Here is a 27,986-nt window from a genome sequence, read left to right on the forward strand (position 1 = left end):
AGCAGCCTGTGCAGAGGCAAAATGGTGCTATTTGCTGCCAGAGCTCCCAACCTCCTGGCTTCAGTCTTCGACGTGTCACCTCTAACCCTGTCCACACCTGCTAGAAAGAAGTTTCATGAGCAGTGAAGTGGTGCTGCAGATGCTTCTCTCTCCCCCTTTTGTTTTCCTCCGTTCCTTCTCAATCACTCTCTCTCTAAAAAAAATTAAAAATATGAGTTTAGAAAGAGAAATGTCCAGCTTTCTGATTACTGCTTGTATCTACTAGTCTAGATTCTAGATGTTAAATTTCTATAAAGGAACTTCACAATCATTATTTTTTGGTAACTATTAGTTCACTGGAAAAGTCATTGTACATTTTTGCATAGAAAAACATAGGAAATTATGTCGTGACTTTTCTGACAACCCAACATATTTTTGAGGAGGCCCCATAGAGAATAACAAATCCATCTGGTTTACTAGAGGCTCAAAGGATCCAGCTGAAAGCTGTATTGTTTGAGTCAAAGAAATGTCAGGAATGGGGCTGGGCAGTGGCGCACGCACCCGGTTAATTGCGCATAATAGGAAGCTTAAGGACCCCAAGCTAAACGACAGTTGAAGCCCCTGGCTCCCCACCTGAAGGGGGAGGGGTCGTTTCACAAGCAGTGAAGCAGGTCTGCCAGGTGTCTAGCTTTCTTTCTCCCTATCTTCCCCTTCCCTCTCAATTTCTCTGTCTTAACCAATAAAATGGGAGGAAAAAAATGGCTGCAAGAGCAGTGGATTGGTGGTGCAGGTATCGTGTCCCAGTGATAACCCTGGAGTCAAAAAAAGAAAAAAAAAAAAAAAGTAAAACAAAGGTCAGGAAAAGGAAGTGTTATAGCCAAATCAAATGTTGACCAAATTAAGGCTTCCAAACGTACAACCACTGGAAAAAATATGTAAGTGTACAGATGGATTGCTGTGCAGAGTCAGCATTCACCAGGGCAAAGTAATTAGTTTCAGATGACTGAACCCATGTACAAACCTATTTCAAAGAAACCTAATGCTGCAGATTGTAAGTGAATCCTACTGTACTGGCATTTATATGCCATCCAACAATTCAAATGAAGAAAATATATTTAGAGAATGAGCAAGACTTTCAGGAGATTGCAATGAGTCTGACCTTAAACTAAGCAAATACTTAGCTGTCTAGAATGACATGGCTCTATTTATGTTGTTGATATTTTATATGTATATCATGTCCCTTATTTTATTTTTAGAGATTTAACATTAGCTCACAAAATGAGATTTCCAGGGCATAGTTTCACATTCATGTACAATTCACTGTATATACCAAAGTTCCTGTACCACCCTCTTCCCTCTAGTAAACAACATAATTTTCAGAGTCCAAGATGCAGTTTCATCACTTTTTCTTTTCAAGTTCGTTTGTTTCAGCTATCTACATTCTACTTGTGACTGAAACCATCTGGTAGTTTCCTTTACCTCTTTATTTAGCATAATCACCTCCAGTTCCATTCATTTTTCCTCCCTGAATGATACAAATCTTTTTAATGGCAGGGTAGTATTCTATTGAATTTAAATCCTGTAACTTCTTTATCTAGTTATCTGTTGCTCTGTGTCTAGGTTGATTCTGTATTTTGGCCACTGTGAATGAGCATAGGGAGCATAGAGCCCTTCAAATTAGTGTTTTTGTGTTCCTTGGATAGTCTACTTCCTTATAAAACCATTCTTTGGTTAACACACATTCACTGGTAATAGATGGTATATTGAACATAGGAACAGTTACCTCAAGACCTTAAATTATAGACAGTTTTCAAGTTTGATGATCAATTTTCAGTTTTTCATTTATAGCGGATCTTGCAAGTGGTAATTAATGGGAAATGTTAACACATGTTCTGTCAACAAGGTTTCTGTGCACACCAATGATGTGGAACACTGAAAAAATAGGTATTCATTTTGATGTAATTTACAGGGGGCATCCAGTCACAAATCCCTTCCTTTCCAGAAGTCATCATCAGTAACTGAGAACCAAAATACTAAGCTGTTGCTTGATTACTGAAAGACATTTCCTTTAGTAAAGAAAGGAAGAAAGAAAGCCAGCCAGCTAGTCATTCTGACCCTTCCTGGTTAGCACTGCAGAAGGTGCTAACAACACTAAGGTGAATCAACACCAGAGAGGTTCAAAAGAGAACTCACTAGGGGCACTAAATCAGTCCCCTCCAATCAGTTCTCAATGACTGAATCTGCTCCCAGTCTCTCACATGGAGTCTCTGAGAACAAGCCTGAGTCAGGGAAAGACAATGGTTAGCATGAAGGTCTTTAGTCAGTGTCTGGGAGTCCTAACTCACTAGGCCCAGCAATTTAGGGTAGAAGTCTAAAGACAGGAGAGGGAAAATACTGGATTCACCTAGGACTTAATTTGGGGAGAAAGTTGTTTATGAGTGGCTTCCTTTGTCACTATCACTTTGCAGGGTAAGCAAGGCCAACTTATAAGTTCACAGTACAGTCCCACCTGGTAAGTTATGGAAACAGACTCACAAAGTTGCCTATGAAGAAGCAGACATAGGCAGCTACTCTGGTAGATCCCACACAGTGCTGACAGGAAATTGTCACTAAATTTGCACAGTGGCTATATTGTCTTATCAAGACATCTTAAGCCAGTTCACAGCCACTCTGTGAAAAACCTCAGGTCTGGTACTCCCTTTACTGCCAAATTCCAAATACCAGTACCAGGAAAAACTTACAAGAGTGTCTTCATAACCTGCTGTTGCTGGAACTTTTCTGAATCACCCACTTACAAATTCCCTTCCTAAAGCAGAAGAAGCCCATGTATGGCTTCTCTCTATTAACTTTAAGAAATTTGAACAATATTTTTTGGGTAAAAGATACACGTCTATTTCAAAATACTGAACTTTGACATTTCAAAGTGTTCTCAAAGGACCAACAAGATATTTCACCTGGGTGAGGGTCTGCTTTGCAGTGAAAGACCTAAGTTCAAGTCTAAAAACCACCACACTGGGGGAAGCTTTGATACTGTGGTATCTTTTGCTGTTTCTCAGTCTCTATCTCTTTCTCTGTTCTTTTTAAAAAATATTTATTTATTTATTCCCTTTTGTTGCCCTTGTTTTATTGTTGTAGTTATTATTGTTGTCATCATTATTGGATAGGACAGAGAGAAATGGAGAGAGAATGGGAAGACAGAGGGGGAGAGAAAGACAGACACCTGCAGACTGCTTCACCACCTGTGAAGTGACTCCCCTGCAGGTGGGGAGCCTAGGGCTTGAACCAGGATCCCTATGTCGGTCCTTGTGCTTCGTGCCAAGTGAGCTTAACCTGCTGTGCCACTGCCCTACTCCCCCTTTCTTTCTTCTTTCGACATGAAAAATGAAGTACAGATAGTGGCAAGAAGAAAGTTTAAGACACCAATAATGTTCTGTTGTTGAAGACTTTTCACATTTTGGAAAGGAAGGCTGTGTTTTAGCAGGTTTTATTTATGAGTATAAGAAAAAAAAATAACAGAAAATGGCAAAAAAAACTACCCATATTTTACCAATAAAAACATTTTATTTTTTGGTCCTGGGCATGCATCCAGCATGTAAAAGTCTAAACAGGCTCTTCCAGGAAATTTTGTGTGATGGAGAGCATGGTACAAAGAGAACTAATGCATCAAGCTAGCTTCTGCTTTAAAGAATGCTTTAATAATAATAATAATAATAATAATAATAATAAACTATTGTGAACAATGACCTCTAGGGTATTTTTTAATTTACTTTTGCTAGGAGAGGGCTTTACACATGTGTATGACTCCACCGTCTTTGGGCCAATCAGTTTTTTCTCCTCCTCCTCCTCCTCCTCCTCCTCCTCCTCCTCCTCCTCCTTCTCCTTCTTCTCCTTCCTCCTCCTCTTCTTCTTCTTCTTCTTTAATTTCAGATTAAGAAAACAGAAAGAGAGAGTAGGAAACAGAAAAGAAGAAACTACCTTGCTGTTCCACCATCCATGGAGCTTCCCTCACCGCTGCTACCCTAATGCTGGGACTTTGCACATGGTAAGGCACATGTCCTATTGGGTAAGCCATTTTACACTTCTGGTTTAGTTTTTAAACTAAAACAGGGAAAGGAACAGCTGGTATTCATGTTTCTTTGGCACAAAGTCCAACCCAGACTATCTGACTGAAGAAATGAGTGCAGGGAGCTCACCAGCTGTTTAAACATCCAAGTCAATGCACCTTATCTTTAATGTGTTACTACAGAATTTGGAAGCACACCTGATAGCTATCTACATGCTGTAAACATTGCATTACTATTCTCTCTTTTTCAGAAAACTTTCACATAAACTTCTACTATGTTTAGGTTCCTAGTGGGAGTTGTCTTTGAATTGAAATATCTCAACTGCTCAGCTTCTCTGAAACTGTTGAAGAATGATCTCAACACACCAAGTGTCGGGTTCTAGCTACTAGGATCCAGACAGAAAACAAGAGACATTAGCTAGGTGACCAGGGACTGAAACTGTACAAGTTCAGTTGCAGTTTCTCTAGGCCTGTGACAGCAGAGGCGCATCCTCTCACTCTGAAAGGATAGGACAGGGCCTATCATGACCACAATGAAGTCATGACAGTACTGAGAAAAGATCAAGAAAGACCATTACAGATCACCAGCATTGGACTGGGCCAAGCCAAGAACACAGACTCAGCTAACCTATACAGTCAGACTTAGTGGGGAAGACAAGAGAGGGTGAAAGAAGAACCTCTTTGCTGGAGGAGAAATTTGCAGCTCTCTTCTGCCCACTTTCTACCTGGGAAATGCACTATATTTTAATATACTTTATGGTGCTTTGAAGTGCCCTATCTCTTTAAGTGTTGCCAAAGAAGTTTACTGCATCTTTACTTTTTACTTCTTTCTGCAATAAAGCTCTGTTTAGTCCCCCTCCCTTTGTCATTCTTCTATTCATTTTTGGATGAACACAAGAACCCCTGCCCATTGAGAAGACCCTTAGCAACATAAAGACTTTTTTAAACTTTGGGGCAAATCAGATTTACTTAAAAAACTTGTAAAATATGAAATGACCCAGGCCTACAACTCAATATTAAAAGCAGCCTTGAGAGCAAAACACACTATCCTTCTGAACTCTCTGTCCTCTAGGTTACACATTCTCCTGCATGCTGACTTATACACAAACAATATACAAATGTTCTTTGAACCTGGATTTCAAAAGAGCTTAATTTTGGAAAAAGTCCTCAATTATAACTCACCCAGTACCTTGTATATTCTGGAAGCTTTCAAAATTCTTTTTTTCTGAGTTTCTTTCAAAATTCTTTTTTTACTTGTTTCTGAGTAAATTTGTGTTTAATTTTAGTTTGACATTGCTTTATTTTACATTAACATAGCTATGTAAAATATCTTAATTTTTAGAAAGTTATTATTGTCTTTGGGAGACAGCACAGTAGTTATGCAAAAATGTTTCATGCCGGAGGCTCTGAGGTCCCAGATTTACTCCCTATTACCACCATAAGCCAGAGTTGAGCAGTGCTCTGGCAATAGATACATAAACAAACAAACAAACCAGAAAGATAGATCATCTGGAAGGATGTTTTCTTTGCCCTGCATACAACCCAAGATCAAGTTCACTACCCATTGCACTGGGAGAAGTTTTGGTGCTATGGTATCTCTCTTTATCTATATCTGGAAAAGTAGGTCTGAGGAGTGAAGTCTGGCATCAAAGACCCAAGAGATGGTGCAGTGGATAAATGTTGCACTTGCAAACATCCTTGCAATCTCAGGTACCACGCCACAGTGATGTTCTGATTATCCCCCTCTTCTCATTAACAAACAAGTCCTTAAAAACATAAATAAAAATAAAAAACAATAATAAATTTAAAACCCAAAATATGTATGACTTTGTACCTTTTCAATATGAGTAAATACATAAGGATGAAGGATGAAGTACAACTGTAGGTATAAAACTACAACTACAAGTTGAAACAAAAGTTTAAGGGGTTGGTTATTTTCCAGTAGTGAGACACCTGACATTTCAAATGTAACTTTTCCATAACTAAGGAAACACAAGATATTTCTAATTTTTAAAAATTGTATTTAAAAAGCTTATATTATCTTAAAGGGGCCTTCTTCCCAGAGTATGTGATTCCTGAGACTTAAACACAACATAGAAAAGCGTTTATAATTGCTGGCTTTTCTAAGGTTTCATTTTACATTTTAAGAGCTCTGTCTTCTAGTATTACTCAACTGAAAAAGGATACTGTAGTTGTAATCAAGGAAGGGACTAAACAGATGAAACAGCTGGCATATGCTAGCCACTTTTAAGAGTTCACATAGTACCTGACATTCCAAAGAATGATGTCCATAATAATTCCTAAGGATATAATCATTTCTTCTGGGAAAGAAACCAGAGTGAGCAGGTAACTAACAAAAGAGTATCTGTTTATCACACTAAAGAAAAAAAAATCATATTATTCCTAAATCTTAACTATGCAATTTCATCATATTATAGTGAAGTAAAAACCTTATATTTCCAACACTTCTAGTCCCCCTCCAATTGCTATATGACCTTGGAGAAATCTCTCCTTTTTCTTCATTTTTTCCCCTTTACTAGGGGAATTAATGTTTTACATTTGACAGTGAATACAATAGTTTGTACATGCATAACATTTCTCAGTTTTCCACATAACAATACAACCCCCACTAGGTCCTCTGTCATCCTTTTCCAGGACCTGTACCCTCCCCTCACCCACACACCCCAGAGACTTTTACTTTGGTGCAGTACACCAACTCCAGTTCAGGCTCTACTTGTGTTTGAGAAATCTCTTTTGAAGTGTTGTGTCTACAAATAATGCTATCTGTGCCTGAATAATAATGCTATCTATCTGCCTGAGAATGGTAGGAATTAGATGCATTAATTAGTTCAGGCTGGAAAAGTCTCTGATAATGTTAAATGCTAAATATTGAAGGTGGAAGCAACATTACACAGCACATCTATAATTAGAAAGGCCCCAAAGCTGCAAACGGTGCCAATCTCCCAAGAGTTAAGGAGACAATATGCTATGTCACTTTCTCCCTGAGACTAAGTCAGCTTGCCATGGCTGAGTGCCTAATTTCCTCTTTTATCCTTTTTAAAGGGTTGAAGCTTGTCTTGGGCTTGCCCACCATAGAATTTAGTTTTACTGGATGTATATACATTTTAAAAGCAGTTTTCTCCCACCCAAGTACTAACTAAGCCTTACTCTGCTTAGCTTTTGCAATCAGACGAGATCGAGCGTGTTCAGGGTGGTACGGCCAGAGACTGAAAGCAGTTTTCTAAATGAAGTGCCAACAATCATTAGAACACAGGGTAGAGACGTAAGTTTATAATGATTGTTAATTCATCTGAGTCAAGGAATAAAGAAGCCCTTCTTGCTCAGAAATACCTGTGAGAAAAATACAGAGCACTTCTTCATTTATCAAAGGAACAGAAAAGTTTTTGAGATGAAAACTTTTTCCTAAATCAAGAAGTGTTATGTACAATGCAAGTACATAAAGTAGATAAAAACTGATCTGAGTAAAATGAGAGGAAATCTTCCTGTTCCCTGCAGTGACCCTGAGGCATGTTGTCAGAAATGGGAGGCTCTTTTGAATGCAGTTTAAAAACCACTGAAGCACATAATCTCAAGTTTCAAAATCTAATTTTTTTTAAACACTAGAGATCAAATTCAAGACCTCATACATACTATGTTCTCTGTCTGTGAACGACATCCCTGGCCTTTCAACATCTAATTTTTGAGTATTTTAAATTCCAGTAATATTAAGAACCAGATTACTTAAAGAAAATAAAGTTCACCCTCACACATAATTTACATTACATGTCATCTCGTTTGGAAATTTTACTTTCCCACCAAGGTTTCCTCGTACTCAGTGTCTATGCCATTCCACTGCTCCCAACAGGCTCTTTTTCATTCCTTTGCTTTCCAGATAGAATGAGAAACAGAGACACAGAGAGAGACAGAGAAACCATAGCACTGTTCTCCTTCCCATCTGCATGGTACACTCAAGATGTATTGATTGCTCTTCTCCAGTGATCCAACTTCTTTGATAACAACTTCTTTGATCCTCTCCTCTCTTCTCACACTTTCAGCTTTTGTTAAATGTCACACAGCAGTCCCATTCACCATTACAATATTCCTTTTTAAAAAAAATATTTTTATTTATTATTTATTCCCTTTTGTTGCCCTTGTTTTATTGTAGTAGTTATGAATGATGTCGTTGTTGTTGGATAGGACAGAGAGAAATGGAGAGAGGAGGGGAAGACAGAGAAGGGGAGAGAAAGACATCTGCAGACCAGCTTCACCGCTTGTGAAGCAACTCCCCTGCAGGTGGGGAGCTTGGGGCTCAAACCAGGATCCTTATGCCAGTCCTTGCGCTTTGCGCTACCTGCGCTTAACCCACTGCGCTACCGCCTGACTCCCACAATATTCCTTTTTTAATTATCTTTCTCTCCATTAGCACTGTCATCATAAATATTTATATGGCATTTTGTATATTCCTAGCACCATACTAACACATTTAATTTTCACAACACTACCATGATCAGCTATATTACTATTCACATTTTAGAAATGTGAGCGGGAGGGTGAACCAGCCCAGTGGCAGTGCACTCACCTAACATTTTAGAAATGAGAATTCTTGGGAGTTGGGCGGTAGCACAGTGAGTTAAGCGCATGTGGCATGAAGCACAAGGACTGGCATAAGGATCCTGGTTCGAGCCCCTGGCTCCCCACCTGCAGGGGAGTTGCTTCACAGGGGATAAAGAAGGTCTGCAGGTGTCTATGTTTCTCTCCCCTTCTCTGTCTTCCCCTCCTCTCTCCATTTCTCTCTGTCCTATCTAACAATGACAAGATCAATAACAACAACAATAAAAAACAAGAGCAACAAAAAGGGAAAATAAATAAATATAAAGAAAAAGAAATGAGAATTCTCAGCACAGATATGTAATGTGTCATCTAGATGTGGCAAAAATAAATTTTAAACCCTCAAGTTGGGTAGAGGCACACCCAGTTGAGAATTTGCCTCACTCAGGCAATCCTCAGAACATATTCATTCAAGAGGCAGAGTGTACACCCAGGTACATGAATGCAAAATGATCAACATCAAGGCACATCATTGTAAAACTATCAAAACACAGTGACAAGGAAAAAATTGCAGGCTTCTAGGAAAAGGAAAGCCATTACATACAGTTACCATGTTTTCATCAGACTTTACTTCACAAACCCTAGAGGCAAGGAGAATGGAATGACATATTCAAAGTGCTAAAAGAAAGGGCTGCACAGTAAACCATTTTACTTATTACACAGTGGAAAGCAACAGTTTATATGTGTTTGTGTTAACCTGAATTTCTCTCTAACTAGTTTTCTACAAGCCAAGTCACAGATTATATTTTGTATTTATTTATAGACCTTGGTTTTATGATTCTTAGTCTTTCTGAAGATGTAGATCCTGAGCAAATTTTCTAAAGTGTTACTTGCACTAACACCTCCTTTTCTCCTAATTTTTTTTTCTTTTTTCTTGGTGGAACCATTTCTACCCATGTGAAATAATTGAACTTCTTACACTTTCTTGGTTTCTCTATTTTAAGAAAATTAAAAAGTACTTTGAACGCAGCTTAGGAAATAGTACATTAGATAAAGTGCTGGACTTTCAAGCATGAGATCTAGAGTTCAATCTTTACCATTAGACACACCAGAGTGATACTCTGGTTCTCTCATTACAACATAAATAAGGGGGCCAGGCGATAGTGCAGTGGGATAAGCACACATGGTACAAAGTGCAAGGACCAACAAGGATCCTGGTTCAAGCTCCCGGCTCCCCACCTGCAGGGGGTGGGTCGCTTCACAATCGGTGAAACAGGTCTGCAGGTATCATCTGTCTTTCTCTCCCCATCTTTGTCTTCCCCTCCTCTCTCCATTTCTCTCTGTCCTAGCCAACAACAATGATGGCAACAATAATAATAACAACAATGATAAACAACAAGGTTAACAAAAGGGGAAAAAAATAGCCTCCAGGAGCAGTGGATCTGTAGTGTAGGCACTGAGCCCCAGCAATAACCCTGGAGGTAAAATAAATAATAAAAATATATTTTTTTAGTTTTAAAAAATAAACTTAATTTTTTTCTTCCTCTAGTTGCTAGGGCTCATGCTAGCACTACAAATCCACTACATCTGGTGGCCTTCTTTTTTCTTCCCCCCCCCCCCTTTTCATTCTATAGGACAGAGAGAAAAACTGAGAGAGAAGGGGGGTGAGATAGAGATGGAGAGAAAGACAGACACCTGCAGATGTGCGTCCATCCCTGCAGGTGCGGAGCAGGGGCTCCAACCCATGTCCAAGGGACAGTAGAACCCCAAAAAAGGTGTGCCTCTTATCAGTCTCCCTGCCTCACAAAGTGCCCCACACTCCTGATACTATGGCAAATAGTTAAAAAGAAAGGGGGAGATGTTGGATAGTATGCCAGCTCCCCCTGGCTTCTGCTTAACCATATGCCTATATAGGGATAGATTTAATCCCATTCAAAGCTTTGGTCTATTTACATAAATCACTTTTACATTTACATAAAGCACCACACTCCCTCCAGGGCATTGGTTCAATCCCCACTGTTTCATGATATGTTTTTGCTCCACCCCCTCTCCTTGTCACACTCTGATTTTCCCCAGTCACTTTTCTCTCCACCTTCTCTATGTCACATCCTGTTTCCACCCTACTTGGCAAGTATATATAAAGACAGCATTGTGAGTTTTAGGGTACTTGAGTTTAGCTTAGCTCATCTTAGATTGTGCTGCGTCCTGCATGAATAAAGAGATACTGCCTACAGCTCAACCATGAGTCCCTGGTCATCTGTTACCCGCCCGTGAAGCCAGCCCGGTGAAAACAACCTAACCCGTCAAAAACAACACATCCTTACACGTAGTAAGTACTATGTGCGTTTACCCAGGTGCCACACTGCCCAGCTCCTAAAAACTAAATCTTTTAAAAAGAAATATTTTTGAAAAAGAGCACTGTGAGTTTGTTAACCATAAAATGTGATCAACTGATAAAAATTATAAACATATTAGCATTCTAAAAAATGATAAAGTATAATAAATAAGTAATGATAAAGTCTCAGGAGAAATACATGAATGGGGTGCTAATATTTTGGCTTCATATAAGCCAAATATGTCTGAAGTCCTCAAAAGATTTAGCTAATATCTTTGTTTTCACATGCTGGGCTCTACCTATTCTCTCCATGACATGGAAATAAAGACACAAAAAAATATTTTCCAGTCCTATGGTCTTTTTTTTGTTAGACCTATTTCATCTTTTTGTGACATTCAATTTTTTTTTTTTTACCACTTCTGGGGCTGGAAGTGCCACACCCTGTTGAGTGCACATGTTACCATGCACAGTGACCTAGGTTCAAACCCTTAGTCCCCACCTGCAAGGGGGAAGCTTCACAAGCAGTGAAGCAGTGCTGCAGATGTCTCTCACTGTTTCACTATCTTCCATGCCCTTCTAAATTTTTCTCTGTCTTAGCAAATTAAAATAATAATAATAATAATAAATGCTGCTTCCCCAAAGCCCTGCCCCACTAGGAAAAAAGAGACAGGCTGGGAGTATGGATCGACCTGTCAATGCCCGTGTTCAGCAGGGAAGCAATTATAGAAGCCAGACCTTCCACTTTCTGCACCCCATAATAACTTTGGGCTCATACTCCCATAGAGATAAAGAATAGGAAAGCTGGGCGTCTGGCAGTAGTGCAGTAGGTTAAGTGCACATGGTGCGAAGCGCAAGAACCGACATAAGGATCCCGGTTCGAGCCCTGGCTCCCCACCTGTAGGGGAGTCACTTCACAGGTGGTGAAGCAGGTCTGCAGGTGTCTATCTTTCTCTCCCCCTCTCTGTCTTCTCCTCTCTCGATTTCTCTCTGTCCTATCCAACTACAGCAGCAACAACAACAATAATAATAATAACCACAACAATGATAAAACAACAAGGGCAACAAAAGGGGAAAAAGTGGTCTCCAGGAGCAGTGGATTCATGGTGCAGTCACCGAGCCCCGGCAATAACCCTGGAGGCAAAAAAAAAAAAAAAAAAAGAATAGGAAAGCTATCAGGATAGGGGATGGGATACGGAGTTCTTGTGGTGGGAATTGTGTGGAGTTTTACCCCTCTTATCCTATGTTTTTTATTAATGTTTCCTTTTTATAAATAAAAAAATAATAAAATAATAATAAATGAAGATAAATCTTTTTTAAAAGAAAGACTATTCTTGGAAATAAAAAAAACTATCATTCCTTCTGCTTGAAAAAAATATATACTCAAATTTATATAATACTATACATGTTTAACTCCCCTCCTTAATAGAATCAATTTCTTTTTTCTTCTTAAGAAGCTTTTCTTCACTTGATCTCCTAGTTGTATGATTTTTTTTTTTTTTACCAGAGCACTGCTTAGCTCTGGTTTATGATGGTACAAGGGATTGATCCTGGGATTTTGTAGCCTCAGGCATGAGAGTCTCTTTGCATAACTATTATTCTATCTAACCCCACTTGGTGTATGGATTCTTTAGACCATTACTTGTGCAAATAATAACTATATTTAAAATTGTCACTGATGGCCCATTATTTACAGGTCCCACGAAGTGATCTACAGAACAATGTTCCCACAGGATTGTATTAAAAACAAATATCAAGAATCATTTCTCTTATGTGTACTGTACGTTCTATAGACACTGTAAATATTTTCTTTTGATAAATTTCCTTTCAGATTTAGTGACTCTGACCATAAAATTGAAGTCTGGTGATCCTCTACCCTTCTGTGTGCTTTTAACAAGAACTCAAAGCAGGAAATGCAGTGGAGGATTTCTGATTTTGAAGGAAGGGCAAAGTGAACTGCAGAGATATCAGCTTCCCTGCAGCAGAACAATGAACCTCTGCCAGCATCTCCTACATCCTGAGTTCTTATTACATAACGTGAATAAATCCCATAGTCAGGTGCTCTAGACTGCAGCTGAAAATGCTAACTAATTAAACAGTCAGAAGAGTACATCTCTTTCTTTGAACTTCAGAATGAGTATTAACATTTTAAAGAATTTGAGAAATGCTCAACAGGATAACTACTGGATTTGTTTACTATATTATCTCCTTAACTCATTTGATCAAGGAGAACTTATTCCTGTATTAATTTAATTTTAATTAACTACATATATTTTTTAGCCAGAGCACTGCTCAGCTCTGGCTAATGGTGGTGCAGGGGATTGAATCTGGGACTTTGAAGCCTCAGGTTTGAGAGTCTCTTTGCATAACCACTGTTATCTCCCCCAACCTGTATTAACTATTAATAGTTAATAACCCACAGAAGCATGGTTCCCTACATCCTTGTACAAATAAAGGGTGATTTCTAAACCAACAAAATAGGTATCATGCAAAAATTTGCTAGAAAACCAGAATCTTGGGGCCAGTCGGTAGCGCAATGGGTTAAGCACACATGGTGCAAAGTGCAAGGACCCGCTTAAGGATCCCAGTTCAAGCCACCAGTTCCCCACCTGCGGGGGGGGGGGGTCGCTTCACAAGTGGTGAAGCAGATCTGCAGGTGTCTATCTGTCTCTCCTCCTCTGTCTTCCCCTTTCTATTTCTCTCTGTCCTATCCAACAATGACAGCAATAACAATAATAACAATAATAAACAAAAAGGTCAACAAAAGGAAAAAGTAGCCTCCAGGAGCAGTGGATTCCTAGTGTAGGCACCGAGCGCCAGTGATAACCCTGGAGACAGAAGAGAAGAGAAGAGAAGAGAAGAGAAGAGAAGAGAAGAGAAGAGAAGAGAAGAGAAGAGAAGGGAAGAGAAGAGAAAAGAAAACCAGAATTTTGGGGCCAGAGGTGGTGCACTCAGTTCAGTGCACACATATTACCATGAGCAAGGACCAAAATTCAAGCCTGCAGGCCCCACTTGTAGGAGGGAAGTTTCTCAACTGGAGAAGTATCTCTCTATGTGTGTTTTTACTGCCACCAGGGTTATCACTGGTGCCAAGTGCCAGCACTATGAATCCATGACTCCTGGCGGCCATTTTTTCCCATTTTTCTTTCTACTTCATTTTTATTTGACAGGATAGAGAGCCCTGCTTCACCACTCATGAAATATCCTCCCTGCAGGTAAGGAGCAGGGGCTTACTAGAGTGTAACATCACCCAGCTCCCTTTCTCTCTTCCTCTCTATCTCCCTCTTCCCTCTCGATTTCTCTGTCTGTCCAATAAATAACAAATAAAATATAAAAATATTGAGAGAGAGAGAGAGATAAAAAGAAAACACAATATTAAGCCCACCTGGAATCAGAATTTCATTTAGCAAGACTCCAAGGTGATCTATGTGATATTAAAGTTAAGAATTACTCCTTTGGGAAACAGTGGTTAGAAGATACAGTACAGTGTTCACACTTTTATATAATCATTCTTACAAAGACATCTGTTATTATAGTCTATTAATGCCTAATTAACTCATGATCACAGCTAGTTCTTATTGACCAATTATTTTGTGCAAGCTATTATTCTAAGTACTTCCCTGATATAATCTTCAAACCAATCCTATGAGTATGAATTTATTATCTGGAAGTGGAGTTGTCCTATAACAGCATTTGTAAACAGAAATGGGCAAAAGCAAAGCTGTAATTACCATAAAAAATTTCAACACTTCCAGACCCAAAACATAACTTACTTACAAAACAATACATAAAACCTAACGCCAACATATACTAAAAGTAGAATATATATATATGTATATATACATATATATCCATATCCTATATAAAACAGTAAAGTAGGGGGGTCGCTTCACAAGCGGTGAAACAGGTCTACAGGTGTCTGTCTTTCTGTCTTCCCCTCCTCTCTCAATTTCTCTCTGTCCTATCCAACAACAACAACAGCAATGGCAATGGCAAAAATAACAACAACAAGGGCAACAAAATGGGAAAAATGGTCTCCAGGAGTAGTGGATTTGTCGTGCAGGCACCAATCCCCAGTGATAACCATGGAGGCAATAATAATAATAATAATAATAGCCCATAAATTAGGTATAAAAATTAAAATGACTTTCTTCTTGTTTGGGAACTACGCTCTGCCCTAATCCAGCTTTCTAGCCCTATTCTCAACTCTGACATCATCTTCCCAGACAATGCTTTCAGTCCACCTGCATGTTAGCTATCAGGCTCAGGCAAAAATTACTAAAATCATGGGCTCCTTGGAACATACCTAGAGTAGACTTCCTAGCTTCTTCCCACATTAAGATCCTTAATTTCATCTGCTCTATTCCTACCTTTGGGTTCCTGTTTACTAAACAATTTGTCCTTCTTTATATCTTACCACCTTTTAGCCCCCAAGTTGAAAATGCTATTAGGATACCATCCTGACTTCCTGGGGCAGATGACCTCACCAATGTGTCCCGAAGTCTCACTCTCCAGAGCCCTACCCACTAGGGAAAAATAGAAACAGTCTGGGGGTATGGATTGATCTGCCAATGCCCATGTCCAGTGGAGAAGCAATTAGAGAAGCCAGACCTTCCACCTGCACCCCAAAAAGAATTTTGGTCTATACTCCCAGGGGGGTAAAGAACAGGGAAGTTTCCAAAGGAGGAGATGGGACATGGAACTCTGTTGGTGGGAACTGTGTAGAATTGTGCCCCTGTCAACATACAATTTTGCTAATCATTATTAAATGACATAAAAAAACACTCAAAAGAATGGATTAAAAAAATAAAATGAAATTCCAAAAGAACTGTGTAGCTACACAAACATTCTAAAAATAGGCAGTAGAATTTTATAGTAATTGAGATCTTGAGCTGTGTTTAAGAGTTCCAAGTATGTAGTCCAAGAACTTAGTTTAAATTCAAATGTTCAGGGAGTCCGGTGGTAGTGCAGTGGGTTAAGTGCAAGTGGCGCAAAGCGCAAGGACCAGCTTAAGGATCCTGGTTTGAGCCCCCAGCTCCCCACCTGCAGGGGAGTCACTTCACAAGTGGTGAAGCAGATCAGCAGGTGTCTTTCTCTCCCCCTCTCTGTCTTCCCCTCCTCTCTCCATTTCTCTGTATCCTATCTAACAATGATGACATCAATAACAACAACAATAAAACAACAAGGGCAACAAAAGGGAATAAATAAATATTTTTTTTAAATCAAATGTTCATTATATCTATTTGGGCAACCTATTATTTACTAAATTAAAAAATTTCAAATGCATTCATACTTCATTTTGATTTTAGGCCTGTATCTTTTTCAAGTCATTGATGTAATCTATGCCTTTTATTTTTTTGTTAACCTAAGTTCTTATTACAGACTTTTACTCAGAAGAATCCAATAAATGTTAAGAAATGTGCTCTCTCTACCTGAAAGTGTTGGTCTTCAGTACTGAAGCCCAGCAACAGAAACAACAACAAAAAGAAGTCTAAGTTTACTTGGTATCACAGATTTTCTATATTTAAAGAGCATTAAGTAATAAAGGCAAGTAATTAAAAATAGTTCATATAGCCAGTGTCACCATATTTTTTATGTTCAGTGTTTCAAGTCACTACAGAAATGAAAACTCAAAAAAGGATCATTAAACACTATTGGGAATAAAGTCATTTGGTCGAATTTTCATAACTACAGATTTCAAAGAATACCACCATCCAAGCCAAGTATGCCAGACAATCCCATTGTCAGTTTTAGCCACGTAGGGGCCTTTGTAGTATAACCCATTCAGGTTTGCAGAGTGACATCTAGTGGAAAGAGAAAATAACATGCAATCAGACTAGAAAATAGTATGTTTTTAACCTTATATTTTGCTATCAAATTATCAAAATCATTTAAACTATGAATTTTGACATTTTTAAAAAACAAAGTAGTGTTTACCAATTTCCAAAGTGAAAAGTGTTCTACAAGAGCTGGATTTTTTTTTTTTTTTGCCTCCAGGGATATCGCTGGGTCTCCATGCCTGCACTGAGAATCCACTGCTCCTGGCGACCATCTTTTTTTCCACCGATCTGATCTGGGGCTCAAGTCTATTCATATTCAGTACAGGAGCCTGTGTAATCTCTGCATCCCTGTAGGTCTAAGCTCAGATTCCAAAGTCATAGGTAGGAACATTCTAGGCTGCACTCACTTCAGGACCAGTCTTCCTTGAGTGGCAGAGTATGCTGACCCAGTCTCTCTTTGGAGAGTGGGGCAGTCAGTCCCTACCATTGTTGTTCTACATTGAAGGCAAGGTCCTGTAGAGGTCCACAAGAGGGTTTATGATATTGTCCCTGGTGGAGATGACCAGTGGTGGTAGAGAGAGGGATCTGTTAGAGGTCTAGGATTCCTGTAGGAGTCCCAGGATTCCCTGACTAGGCCCTGGATGATGACTTCCTAGCTTTTTCCAAAATGGAGACCCCAAATCTCATCTGCTACATTCTCACCTTTAGGTTCCTGATTATTAGACAACTTGTTCTGCTTTATGTCTTTTTAAATTTTTATTATCTTTATTCATTTATTTGATAGGGACAGCCAGAAATAGAGAGGGACGGGGTGATAGAGAAGGAGAGAGACAGAGAGATACCTGAAACACTGCTTCTCCACTTGTAAAGCTTTCCTCCTACAGATGGGGACTAAGGGCTCAAACCCAGATCTTAAAAGCATTACAACATGTGTGCTCAACCAGGTGCACCACCACCCAGTCCCTTCTGCTTTATATCTTAATGCTTTTCAGACACCAAGTTGCACATGCTACTATGGTGCCAACATCACATCCCTGGGCAGATGATCTTACCAATGTGTCTTGGAACCCCACGTCTCCAGACCCCTGCCCTACTAGGGAAAGACAGAAACAGGCTGGGAGTATGGGTTGACCTGCCAAAGGCCATGTCCAGCAGAGAAGCAATTATAGAAGCCAGACCTTCCACCTCATGCACCACACAATGATCGTGGGTCCATACTCCCAGAAGGATAAAGAATAGGAAAGCTTCCAATGAAGAGGATGGGATACGGAACTCTGGTGGTGGCAACTGTGTGGAATTGTACCCCTTTTGTCCTACAACCTTATTGATCATTATTAAATCAATTTTTTAAAAAATAAAACACCATAGTGCACACAACTAGGAATATCAGCACAAACTTGACAGCTCTAATATCAGCACATCATAATAACTTGATATCCATAACGAGAAGTCTTAGGATTTTAGAGAAAACTAATTTACTCTGGTATACTTTCACTGAGTAATTTTTTTTAATGACAAAATATTTGTAGGAGATAGTTTACTGGTAGAGAAACATGGCTTGCACAGAACCCTTGGTTTGATCCTCAGCACAACACAAGAGCACCATGAATGGTATTGTGGGAGCTCCATGGATGGTGGATTGGTAATGCTGGCTCTCCTCCCACCCCCCTCTGTTTCTCACCCCCCCCCACGCCCCATCACTCTGCATCTGTCTCTCCCTCATATCCTTTCTCTTTGTCTCACAAGAAAATAAAACAGGAAAGTTGGGAAGGAGAGGCCATTCAGCAAGTGGAGTTTGTGCCAATCCCTGGATTCATGGAGTCAAAGTTCTTTAAATGCTTATATAACATAAATGCTAAAATTTGGGTATTGACATTTAAATAGATAACCCTTAATCATAAGTAAATTCTGACAGATTGGAAATTCTAAAGATCTATAATGGAAAGTTCAAATGTCCAGATATTTTGAGGTGACCTCTGTCTTCTAGAGAGAAAATATTCAAATTTCATGCATTGCCTTGCAGTTGGAGAGCATCTGCTTTGCAGATATAGCAGCCCATCAAATTATTATCATTTTATTATTATTATTATTACCAGAGCACTGCTCAGCTCGGCTTGTGGTGGTATGGGGGATTGAAGCTAGGAATTTGGAAACTCAGGCAAGAGAGTTTCTTTGCACACCATTATGGTATCCTCACCTGATTACTATTGCTTTTTTAAAGAACTGTAAGAAGTTTCCATTCCTGCTTTAAATTTGTGATTACTACAAAAGGAACTAGCTATCTGGAAACCACTGCAGGTGGAAAACAGTGAAAAGAGTAAAGAATATATGGCATAAAGAACAGAAAATAGGGGGCTGACAGTGGCACACCCACTTGAGTGCACATGTTACCATTTTCAAGGACCCAGGTTCAAGCCCCCAGTCCTCACTTCCAGTAGGGAAGCTTCACAAGTGATCAAGCACGCCTGTGGTTTCTTTCTTTCTCCTTCCCTTTCTATCTCCCCTTCTCTCTCAATTTCTCTATGTACTATCAAATTAAAAAGAAAAAAAATAAAAACAAACAAAAATAAACAGCCACCAGAAACAGTGACTTTGTCATGTAGGCACTGAGCCCACCAATAACTCTAGTGGAAAAAGAAAAAAAAAAAACCAGAAAATACTAAAGAAAATATTATCTTCTCAGAGACTGGCAGGTGTCTCACCCAGTAAAGTACATGCTATCAGCCGTAAGTACCACAATGGAGCACCTGCAATGGTGGAAGTCTCATGAGTGCCGCAGCAGTGCTCCTTTTTGTGTCTCTCTTTCCCTTGTTATCTTTTTGTCTCTCAACCTGAAAGAAAAAATGGCTGCTAGGAGGGGAGGAATTGTGCAATCACTGAATTCCAGAGAAAAACTTGGTGACAAAAATAAAGAAATAGATATATTTTTTATATAATGTAAAAAAAAAAAGTTAGACTGAAAGGAATTATAGTCAGCCTAACTACTGACAAAAAATCTGGTGAGGTATAAGAAGGTTGATACCAGGTGAAAACAAAAGTATAATAGACGCTGGAATTAATACACTGATAAAGAGAATCACTTAAGCAGAAGGTGTAATTGATTTCCAGAAGATTGCAGAGGAAATTCTTAATGGGGACAATCTTGAATTCAGTAATTTAGTGACATTCACACTAATTTAAGGTAATATTATATAGAAATAATAACAATAATAACATGGCTACTTCATGTGACAAGAGGAGGTAAGAGCTAGTTGGCTATTTAGAATACCTATTTTTTTCTATATAAAATGCTCTCTGCTGTGTGTTTGTGTCTTACACACACACACAACTTTGTGTCCTATTATTTATGATAGCTCAACTATAATTCAGTTTGCAAACAACCTTTGAAAAAGTTGTACTTTAGAATATTTATATGACATAACATTGTACTTTACTAGTATATACAATGAACACTTAAAAGTACTTCATCACTAAAGAATTTAAATAATTATGATGACCTAATAATACTAGTATTACAAAGAAAGCAACACTACCTCATATTTATAATTAATCCCCACCATTGAGATATCATCACCACAATGACTGTGTTTATAAAATATCAAACCTGTTAAACCACCAGCCAGACTGATCTTCCTGTGCACAGTTCCCATTGTAGTTGTCATTATCTCTGTCCCATGTGCTGAATTTCATTCTCTGGTGACTAGCCCACCACTGAACCTCAGGATGAAAACTCCCTGAAAGGGCATCTCCAGCTGTTCCAGAATATTCCCCAATAGTCAACTCATAAGAATTCTTAAAAAAAAAAAAAAAAAAAAAGGAAGATTTACTATCAACAGTCACTATTTTTAAAATACGTTTTTAATTTTAAAAATACCTATGAAATACTATATAGATGTTTTTGTATTCCTTACCCCCCCCCCCGCGGGCTTCAGGGTTTACAATGAACACTTTTTAAAAATGTTTATTTATTTATTTATTTATTTATTCATTCCCTTTTGTTGCCCTTGTTGTTTGATTATTGTAGTTATTGTTGTCGTCATTGTTAGATAGGACAGAGAGAAATGGAGAGAGGAGGGGAAGACAGGGCGAGAGAAAGATAGACACCTGCAGACCTGCTTCAGTGCCTGTGAAGCGACTCCCCTGCAGGTGGGGGGGGGGGGGCTGGAACCAGGATCCTTCCGCTGGTCCTTGCGCTTCGAGTCACGTGCACTAAACAAGCTGAGCTACCGCCCAACTCCCTACAATGAACATTTTATGCATGAATCCAGTGTTATTTATTTGAAAAGTTTAGTACCTTATCATCTCCAATTCTAAAATGTTTATATTGAGCATAACGGCTATTTTTTTCAAAATCTGAAAGATCAATTTTTAATATATAGTCACCTAGGGAAAAAAAAAAAACAGATTGTAGTTATTTCAGTGTGTGACACTATGATGACTTACTGAGACTGAAAACAATTCAGAGCCATGGCCTTATTCTACTCAGAGCATTTTCTTCTGTTATGACCCAGTTTTCACAGAACAGCGATTCCATTGTAAGTACATTATGTGTGTATTGTTTATTTTATTTGAAAAAAAACCTCAGGGACACAATATTAAAGGCAGAAATGTTCTACTAGATCTGGGTAAAAGTTAGTGCAACTCATGTGGCGAAGAACAATAGAAATACATAATTTTTAAAAATAAATTCACAAAAGAATACAAATAAAATAGTTTTAAGAAGTTTAACTTTTTTTTTCATTTTTCATTTGTGATTAATAGTGGGTTACAAGATTATACAGTGTATAGTTCCTTACTGTACCCACCACCTAGGTTCTATGTTCTCACCATCCCACCTCCCAAAGATAACAGATAACCACCATAGTTCTCACAAAGCCTTAGAAACAGTTTATTTGCTTTTTCTCCTTTTTTTTTTCATGCAAGTTCATGTATTTTAGTTCTCTAGATGCCATTATGAGTGAAACCATCTAATAGTTCCCTTTCATCTCTTTATTTCCATAAGTATAATCACCTCCAGTTCCATCCATTTTGTACTAAAGGACACAATATCATCTTTTCTATTGCAGAAAAGTATCCCAGGGCTCATATATCCTGTAACTTCTTTACTAGTATTCTGTCAATGGGCATTTAGTCTGCTTTTACTCTGGCTATAGTGAATAATGCAGCTGTGAACATAGGAATGCATATGTCACTTAGAATTAGTGATTGCATGTCAGTACCTTATTACCACACACACACACACACACACACCCCACCTAAGTGGTATTGCTGGCTAATAATAGAATTCCGTTTTTATTTAAGGACTTTCCATTCACTCTTTCAAAGGGGCTACAACAGTTTGCATTCCCACCAGCAGTGTAGCAGTCTCTTACTCCATAACCTTGTTAGCACCTGACATTTCCTGTTTTGTTGACTCTAAGTCATTCTCACAGGTGGGAAATGTAATCTCAGTGTAGTTTTAATTTGCATTTCTCTAGTGATAAGTGGCGTATTTCTTCATATGTACGTGGGCTTTTGTATCTCTTCTTTAGAAAACTGTCTAGTATTTGGTTCATTTTTATTGAGTCATTATTTTTTCTCTTGTTGAGCTGTACTAGTTCTTTTAAGATGTTTAATATCAGTCACTTGTTGGATGTCTTCTCCTATTTATTGAATTGCCTGTTCATCTTTTGTTTAGTTTACTTCCAACGTATAGAAGTTTTTAATTTGCTGTAGTTCCATTTATTTACTATTGTTTTCATTTCCCATGTCCATGGGGTTGAGTTTTCAGTTGCATCTTTGATGTGAAGATCCTTCAATGTTACACCAGTGTTATTTTCTACAAATTTTAGAGTTTCTGGCCTATGTCCAGGTCTTTGATCCATTTTGATTTGATTTTGATACCTAGTGTTAAGTAGTGGCCTAGTTTCACTTTTCTACATGTGGCTGTCCAATTTTGCCAGCACTATTCTGTATCTCATTTAATCATTTTGGCCTCTTTGACATATATTAGGTGGCTCATTTATGTGTGGGCTCATTTCTGAGCTTTCAGTTCTGTTCCATTGATCCAAGTGTCCATTTTTATTCCAGTACCATATGTTTTAATTATAATTGCTTTGTAGTATAAATTGAACTTGGGAAGCATGATACTTTCATTTTTGTTTCTCTTTTCCTTAGAAGTGCTTTGACTATTCATGGGATTTTGTGGTTCCATACAAATTCTTGGACAAGTCCAATTTCCTTGAAAGAATGTCACTGGTATCTAGATAGGGATTGCATTGAAACTGTAGATTGCTTTTGGTAAAATGGAGCTCTTGCATGCAAGTCCTATACGTAAGCACACAACAACTGTGCTTCTCCCCAGCATATCCTCTCTTAAAAAAATACTTACATATACAGTAAGATCTAAAATCATAAATAAATATTAATAAAAGGACTATAATATGGGTAATGCCTTCTGATATGGGAATACCAAGTGGACAGCATCTCTTTTTAAACATTCCATTGCAGTCACTCAACATGATTTTTTCAAGGTCCATCCAAGATGGGCTGAAAACGGTGAAGTCACCATTTTTTACAGCTGAGTAGTATTCCATTGTGTATATATACCACAACTTGCTCAGCCACTCATGTTGAGTGAAATAAGTCAGAAACAGAAGGATGAATACGGGATGATCTCACTCTCAGGCCGAAGTTGAAAAACAAGATTAGAAAAGAAAACACAAGTCGAACCTGAAATGGAATTGGAGTATTACACCAAAGTAAAAGACTCTGGGGTGGGTAGGTGGGTGGGGAGAATACAGGTCCATGAAAAATGATGAATGAAATAGTGGGGGTTGTATTGTTAAATGGGAATCTGGGGAATTTTATGCATGTAAAAAAAAAAAAAAGAAGAAGAAGTAGAAACGCAAAGCAGAAATTGACTGAGTTTGGAGTATGGCACCAAAGTAAGAAAGCAGAAGTACACTAGAGTTTGCAGTGAGTACCTCCCTAATACTTCCTCTCCACTTTTCCAAGCTTTGGGTCCATGATTGCTCAACAATTTGTTTGGCTTTGTATGTTAACTCTCTTTTCAGTCACCAGGTTCCAGGTGTCATCAGGATGCCGGCCAGACTTCCCTGGATTGAAGACCCCACCAATATATCCTGGAGCTCAGCTTCCCCAGAGACCCACCCTACTAGGGAAAGAGAGAGGCAGACTGGGAGTATGGACCGACCAGTCAACGCCCATGTTCAGCGGGGAAGCAATTACAGAAGCCAGACCTTCTACCTTCTGCAACCCACAATGACCCTGGGTCCATGCTCCCAGAGGGATAGAGAATGGGAAAGCTATCGGGGGAGGGGGTGGGATATGGAGATTGGGCGGTGGGAATTGTGTGGAGTTGTACCCCTCCTACCCTATGGTTTTGTTAATTAATCCTTTCTTAAATAAAAAAAATATATATATATAAAAAACATTCCATTGCAGTCAATGTGTGTCTGATAAAAATATTTTCTTTATTTATTTTTAAAGATTTTATTTATTTATTAATGAGAAAGATAGGAAGAGAGAGAGAGAAAGAACCAGACATCACTCTGGTACACATGCTGCTGGGGACTGAACTCAAGACCTCATGCTTAGGAGTCAGGGCTTTATCCACTGCACTACCTCTGGGGCCACTAAAAACATTTTCTTTCTTTCTTTCTTTCTTTCTTTCTTTCTCTCTCTCTCTCTCTCTCTCTCTCTCTTTTTAAAGAATTTATTTATTCATGAGAATGATAGGAGAGAGAGAAAGAACCAGGTATCACTCTGGTGGTACGTGTGCTGCCAGAGATTCCACCCGAGACTTCATGGTTGAAAGTCCAATGCTTTATCCACTGCGCCACCTCCCGGACCACTAAAAGCATTTTCTTTACCAAAATCTTTGAAGTTTCTTTCAGCAGTCCAAACTGCCAACCAATTACTAAGTGTTTTTGTTTGTTTGTTGAAAATAATCTTCCCTTGGTTGGTAGGGAGAAAGGTTGGCTACAATTTCTCTTCAAGATTTTTGGTTGAATTTCTAGATGTTTCCAACTCTCTGTGTGCCGCCGCTTTGGAAAGCTGCTCCTTTCTTTATCTGATCATTTTCCTCTTGTTAATTTCTGGGGAGGTGACATTTCGTTTCTTGATATTATTCAATTGTTCCTTGAGTTTTTTGTTTCTCACTTTCAAGTTATTGTTCACTCTGGAGTCTTAAAAAATGCACTTTTGGGGGCCAGGTGGTGGCGCACATGTTTGGGCACACATGTTTACAATGCGCAAATACCCAGCTTCCAGCCTACAGGGAGAAAGCTTTGCGAGTGGTGAAGCAGGGCTGCAGGGGTCTGTTTCTCTCCCTATCTCCCCCTTCCCTCATGATTTCTGGTTGTTTCTATCCAATAGATAAAGATAACCAAAAAAAATTAAATACATTTCATATGTTCTTCATTGGTTTTAGCTACTTAAGAGCCAAGTTCCATTATTTTTTTTTTTTTGCCACCAGGGTTATTGCTGGGGCTCAGTGCCTGCACCATGAATCCACTGCTCCTGGAGGCAATTCCCCCCCCCCCTTTTGTTGACCTTGTTTTATAGCCTTGTCGTGGCTATTATTGTTGTTGTTGATGTCATTCGTTGTTGGATAGGACAGAGAGAAATCAAGAGAGGAGGGGAAGACAGAGAGGAGGAGAAAAAGATAGACACCTGCAGACCTGCCTCACCGCCTGTGAAGCGACTCCCCTGCAGGCAGGGAGCCAGGCGCTCAAACCGGGATCCTCATGTGGGTCCTTGTGCTTTGCGCCACTGGTGCTTAACCTACCGCACTACCGCCCAACCCCCCCCCCCTTTTTTCCCTTGGGTTTTTAAATAAGCATCTGATTTTGCACCGTGAATCAGTTTCTTCAAAGTTCCTTTGGGTTCATCATTATTTTCTGATTTATTCATTATTGCCACTTCCAGCCTATCATCAACTATTCTCATTTCTCTAACAGTAGCCCAATCTCCCAACTTAAACAAGTGCTAGGTCAGAAATGTGATCTAATTTTCTTAGCTACTTAGAACTATTCTGCAGTTTCTTGGAATCATTCAGTAGGACTGTTAATGAAGTTCACTCACTTGTTTTCACCATTATTCAGCTTCTTGTAAAACCATTTCTGACTTCCTGAATCTGAAAATTCTCAGAGCAACTTTCACAGCTGTCTTATATTCTTTTCCTTTTATTTGAAATATGTGGAAGGTGTTTTTGACTTCAGCTAAGTGTGAAGAATTTTATCTCCTATCCCTATCCTTTCATATACATCTAAATATCAATTGAGTAGGTCTGTGATGTCCAGATTTCTTTAAACTAGTTTTCCATCCTTCAGCTTAGATTGAGCGCTTTCCTACTTTCCATAGACTGCTTCTAAGCTTTTAAAGATAGACTCCTCCAAGTGGATATCCTTCAAAGCTGACTCCAGGCTGCATACTCTTTTTGAAGAAAGTTTTGTTGACATTGACATTGACTTTTTTCATGTATCAGTGTAGAAAATTATACAGTAAGGGTTATCTCTCTTTCCATAGAAAGCTTAATTTGTCAAACCCTTCTGCATAAAAGCAAAAGAACAGTAACAAATTTAACTATGACTGTACATTACCACTAATTCCCATGGAAAACCATAGAAATTAGTGCCTGATCTATCTTCAAGCAATGCTATCCAAGTACAGCTGAGGGACAGTCATGAGCAAACCCAACCAATTTCACCAGAACCCAGTCCTGATCATCAAAATGTCCCAGTCAAGGAGTATGGACCCACCTGCCAAAGCCCACGTTTAGCAGAGAAGAAATTACAGAAACCAGACCTTCTACCGTCTGCTCTCCGTCATGATCTTGGGTCCATACTCCCAGAGGGGTAAAAAATAGGAAAGCTTTCGGGGGATGCCATAGGGATTTCCAGCGGTGGGAATGGTGTGGAATTGTACTCCTCTTGTACAATGGATATATGGCCTTGCCAATATCTCCATGTTATAAAAAAAAATTAAGAATATATGAGAAAATAAAAAATAAAAATAAGGTTTACTTAATGCTAAATTTCTGAAGGTAATTGACAATAAAACCCTATTTACATAAAAATGTCCCAGTCAATGTGTAAATAATGAGAAATGACAAATGATTATTGTTTTAAGCCATTAATCTGTGAAGTGACGGGTTGCACAGAATTGTGACAAAGATAACTGACACAGTACATATAATCTGGAAGCACTCAAATAATTTAAAAATGTGATTATGATATTAAAGCAAATACATGAGAAATCTACTTCCAATCCAGGTTTACTTGCTTTCTGTCTTGTCCTTGTAGGTAGTCTCTTAGGATTATTCCTAAAAGTCATCAGTAATTACTGGATTATTTCCATTGCCTATGATTTATTAAAAACATCCTACTTTGCTTTTACTATATTTTTTTCTTTATTTTCTTTTTTCCTCGCAGTATATTTCAAATGAACTTGTTGGCAAAGAAAACTTACCTTGAGTGGTCAATAAGTGAAGATTTTTATTACCTAGCCAATATTCACCATTTTGTTGAACAAAATTTCCAAAACCATTTTCATAGTCATTCCAGCCTCTAAAACATTCAAATTAAACTTTATTTTAGCAAAATCCAAATGTACCATCACAGTATCTAACCCCTCACTACAACCCCATCCTGAATATATTTTTGATTAGTTAATGTCTATTCATTCAGTAGTCTTAGAATGAAAAGTCTACCAAATTAATAGGCTTTGAGGTATAATTAAAAGGATTACCATATTATAAATCTTATAATTATTTCTCCAAATAAATACTAATGTCAAAATTAGTATACCTGTTAAAATTCTCACTGCCATCAGATCGTCTCTGAATTACAGTCCATCCTCCTCCATCAGACATGTCACAATAAACAGGGAATTCTGCCAGGCTCTGGAGAGGTTTGATTTTGTAAAATCCACTACGCTTATAACCATCATTGAAAATCTCTGAACAATCTGTTTGCAAAAGAAGTTGTGTATCATTTGTTATACATCTTTTTAAAGAGAATCTTTTCCGAATGGAATAACTCAATACCAATGGAGAGAGAGATAAACCTATGGTGTGCAGAGCAGGAACCTGGGTCCTCCTGCATGTTAAGGCATGGATTCTACAGGGAAAACTATCTCTCAGCCCCCAGTGATCAGTTTTTAAAGTTGTATCTAGTACATCTTCCAGTGACAATGAAGAAAGTCTTAATTTTTTCCCTAGTATATAATTATCATCTGAAACTTTGATGTTGTCATGGAAAAAATGGAGTAGAGTAGGGAT

At 38.6% G+C, this 27,986-nt stretch overlaps 1 protein-coding gene across 1 annotated transcript in view; it reads right to left on the reverse strand.

Annotated features, from left to right (window-relative positions):
- Nucleotides 1-16,495: 16,495 nt before the first annotated feature.
- FGL1 (fibrinogen like 1) overlaps nucleotides 16,496-27,986 on the reverse strand; it is a 34,608-nt gene continuing 23,117 nt past the window's right edge. The window contains exons 4-8 of the mRNA XM_007516301.3: nucleotides 27,514-27,673; nucleotides 27,176-27,273; nucleotides 20,997-21,085; nucleotides 20,307-20,494; nucleotides 16,496-16,726 (exon numbers count right to left, since the gene is read on the reverse strand). Coding sequence (XP_007516363.1) covers nucleotides 16,567-16,726; nucleotides 20,307-20,494; nucleotides 20,997-21,085; nucleotides 27,176-27,273; nucleotides 27,514-27,673 — 695 coding nt within the window. The 3' untranslated portion in view covers nucleotides 16,496-16,566. The remainder of the gene's footprint in view (nucleotides 16,727-20,306; nucleotides 20,495-20,996; nucleotides 21,086-27,175; nucleotides 27,274-27,513; nucleotides 27,674-27,986) is intronic.

Source organism: Erinaceus europaeus, chromosome 2, assembly GCF_950295315.1.
Source record: "Erinaceus europaeus chromosome 2, mEriEur2.1, whole genome shotgun sequence".
NCBI classification, from domain to species: Eukaryota; Metazoa; Chordata; class Mammalia; order Eulipotyphla; family Erinaceidae; genus Erinaceus; species Erinaceus europaeus.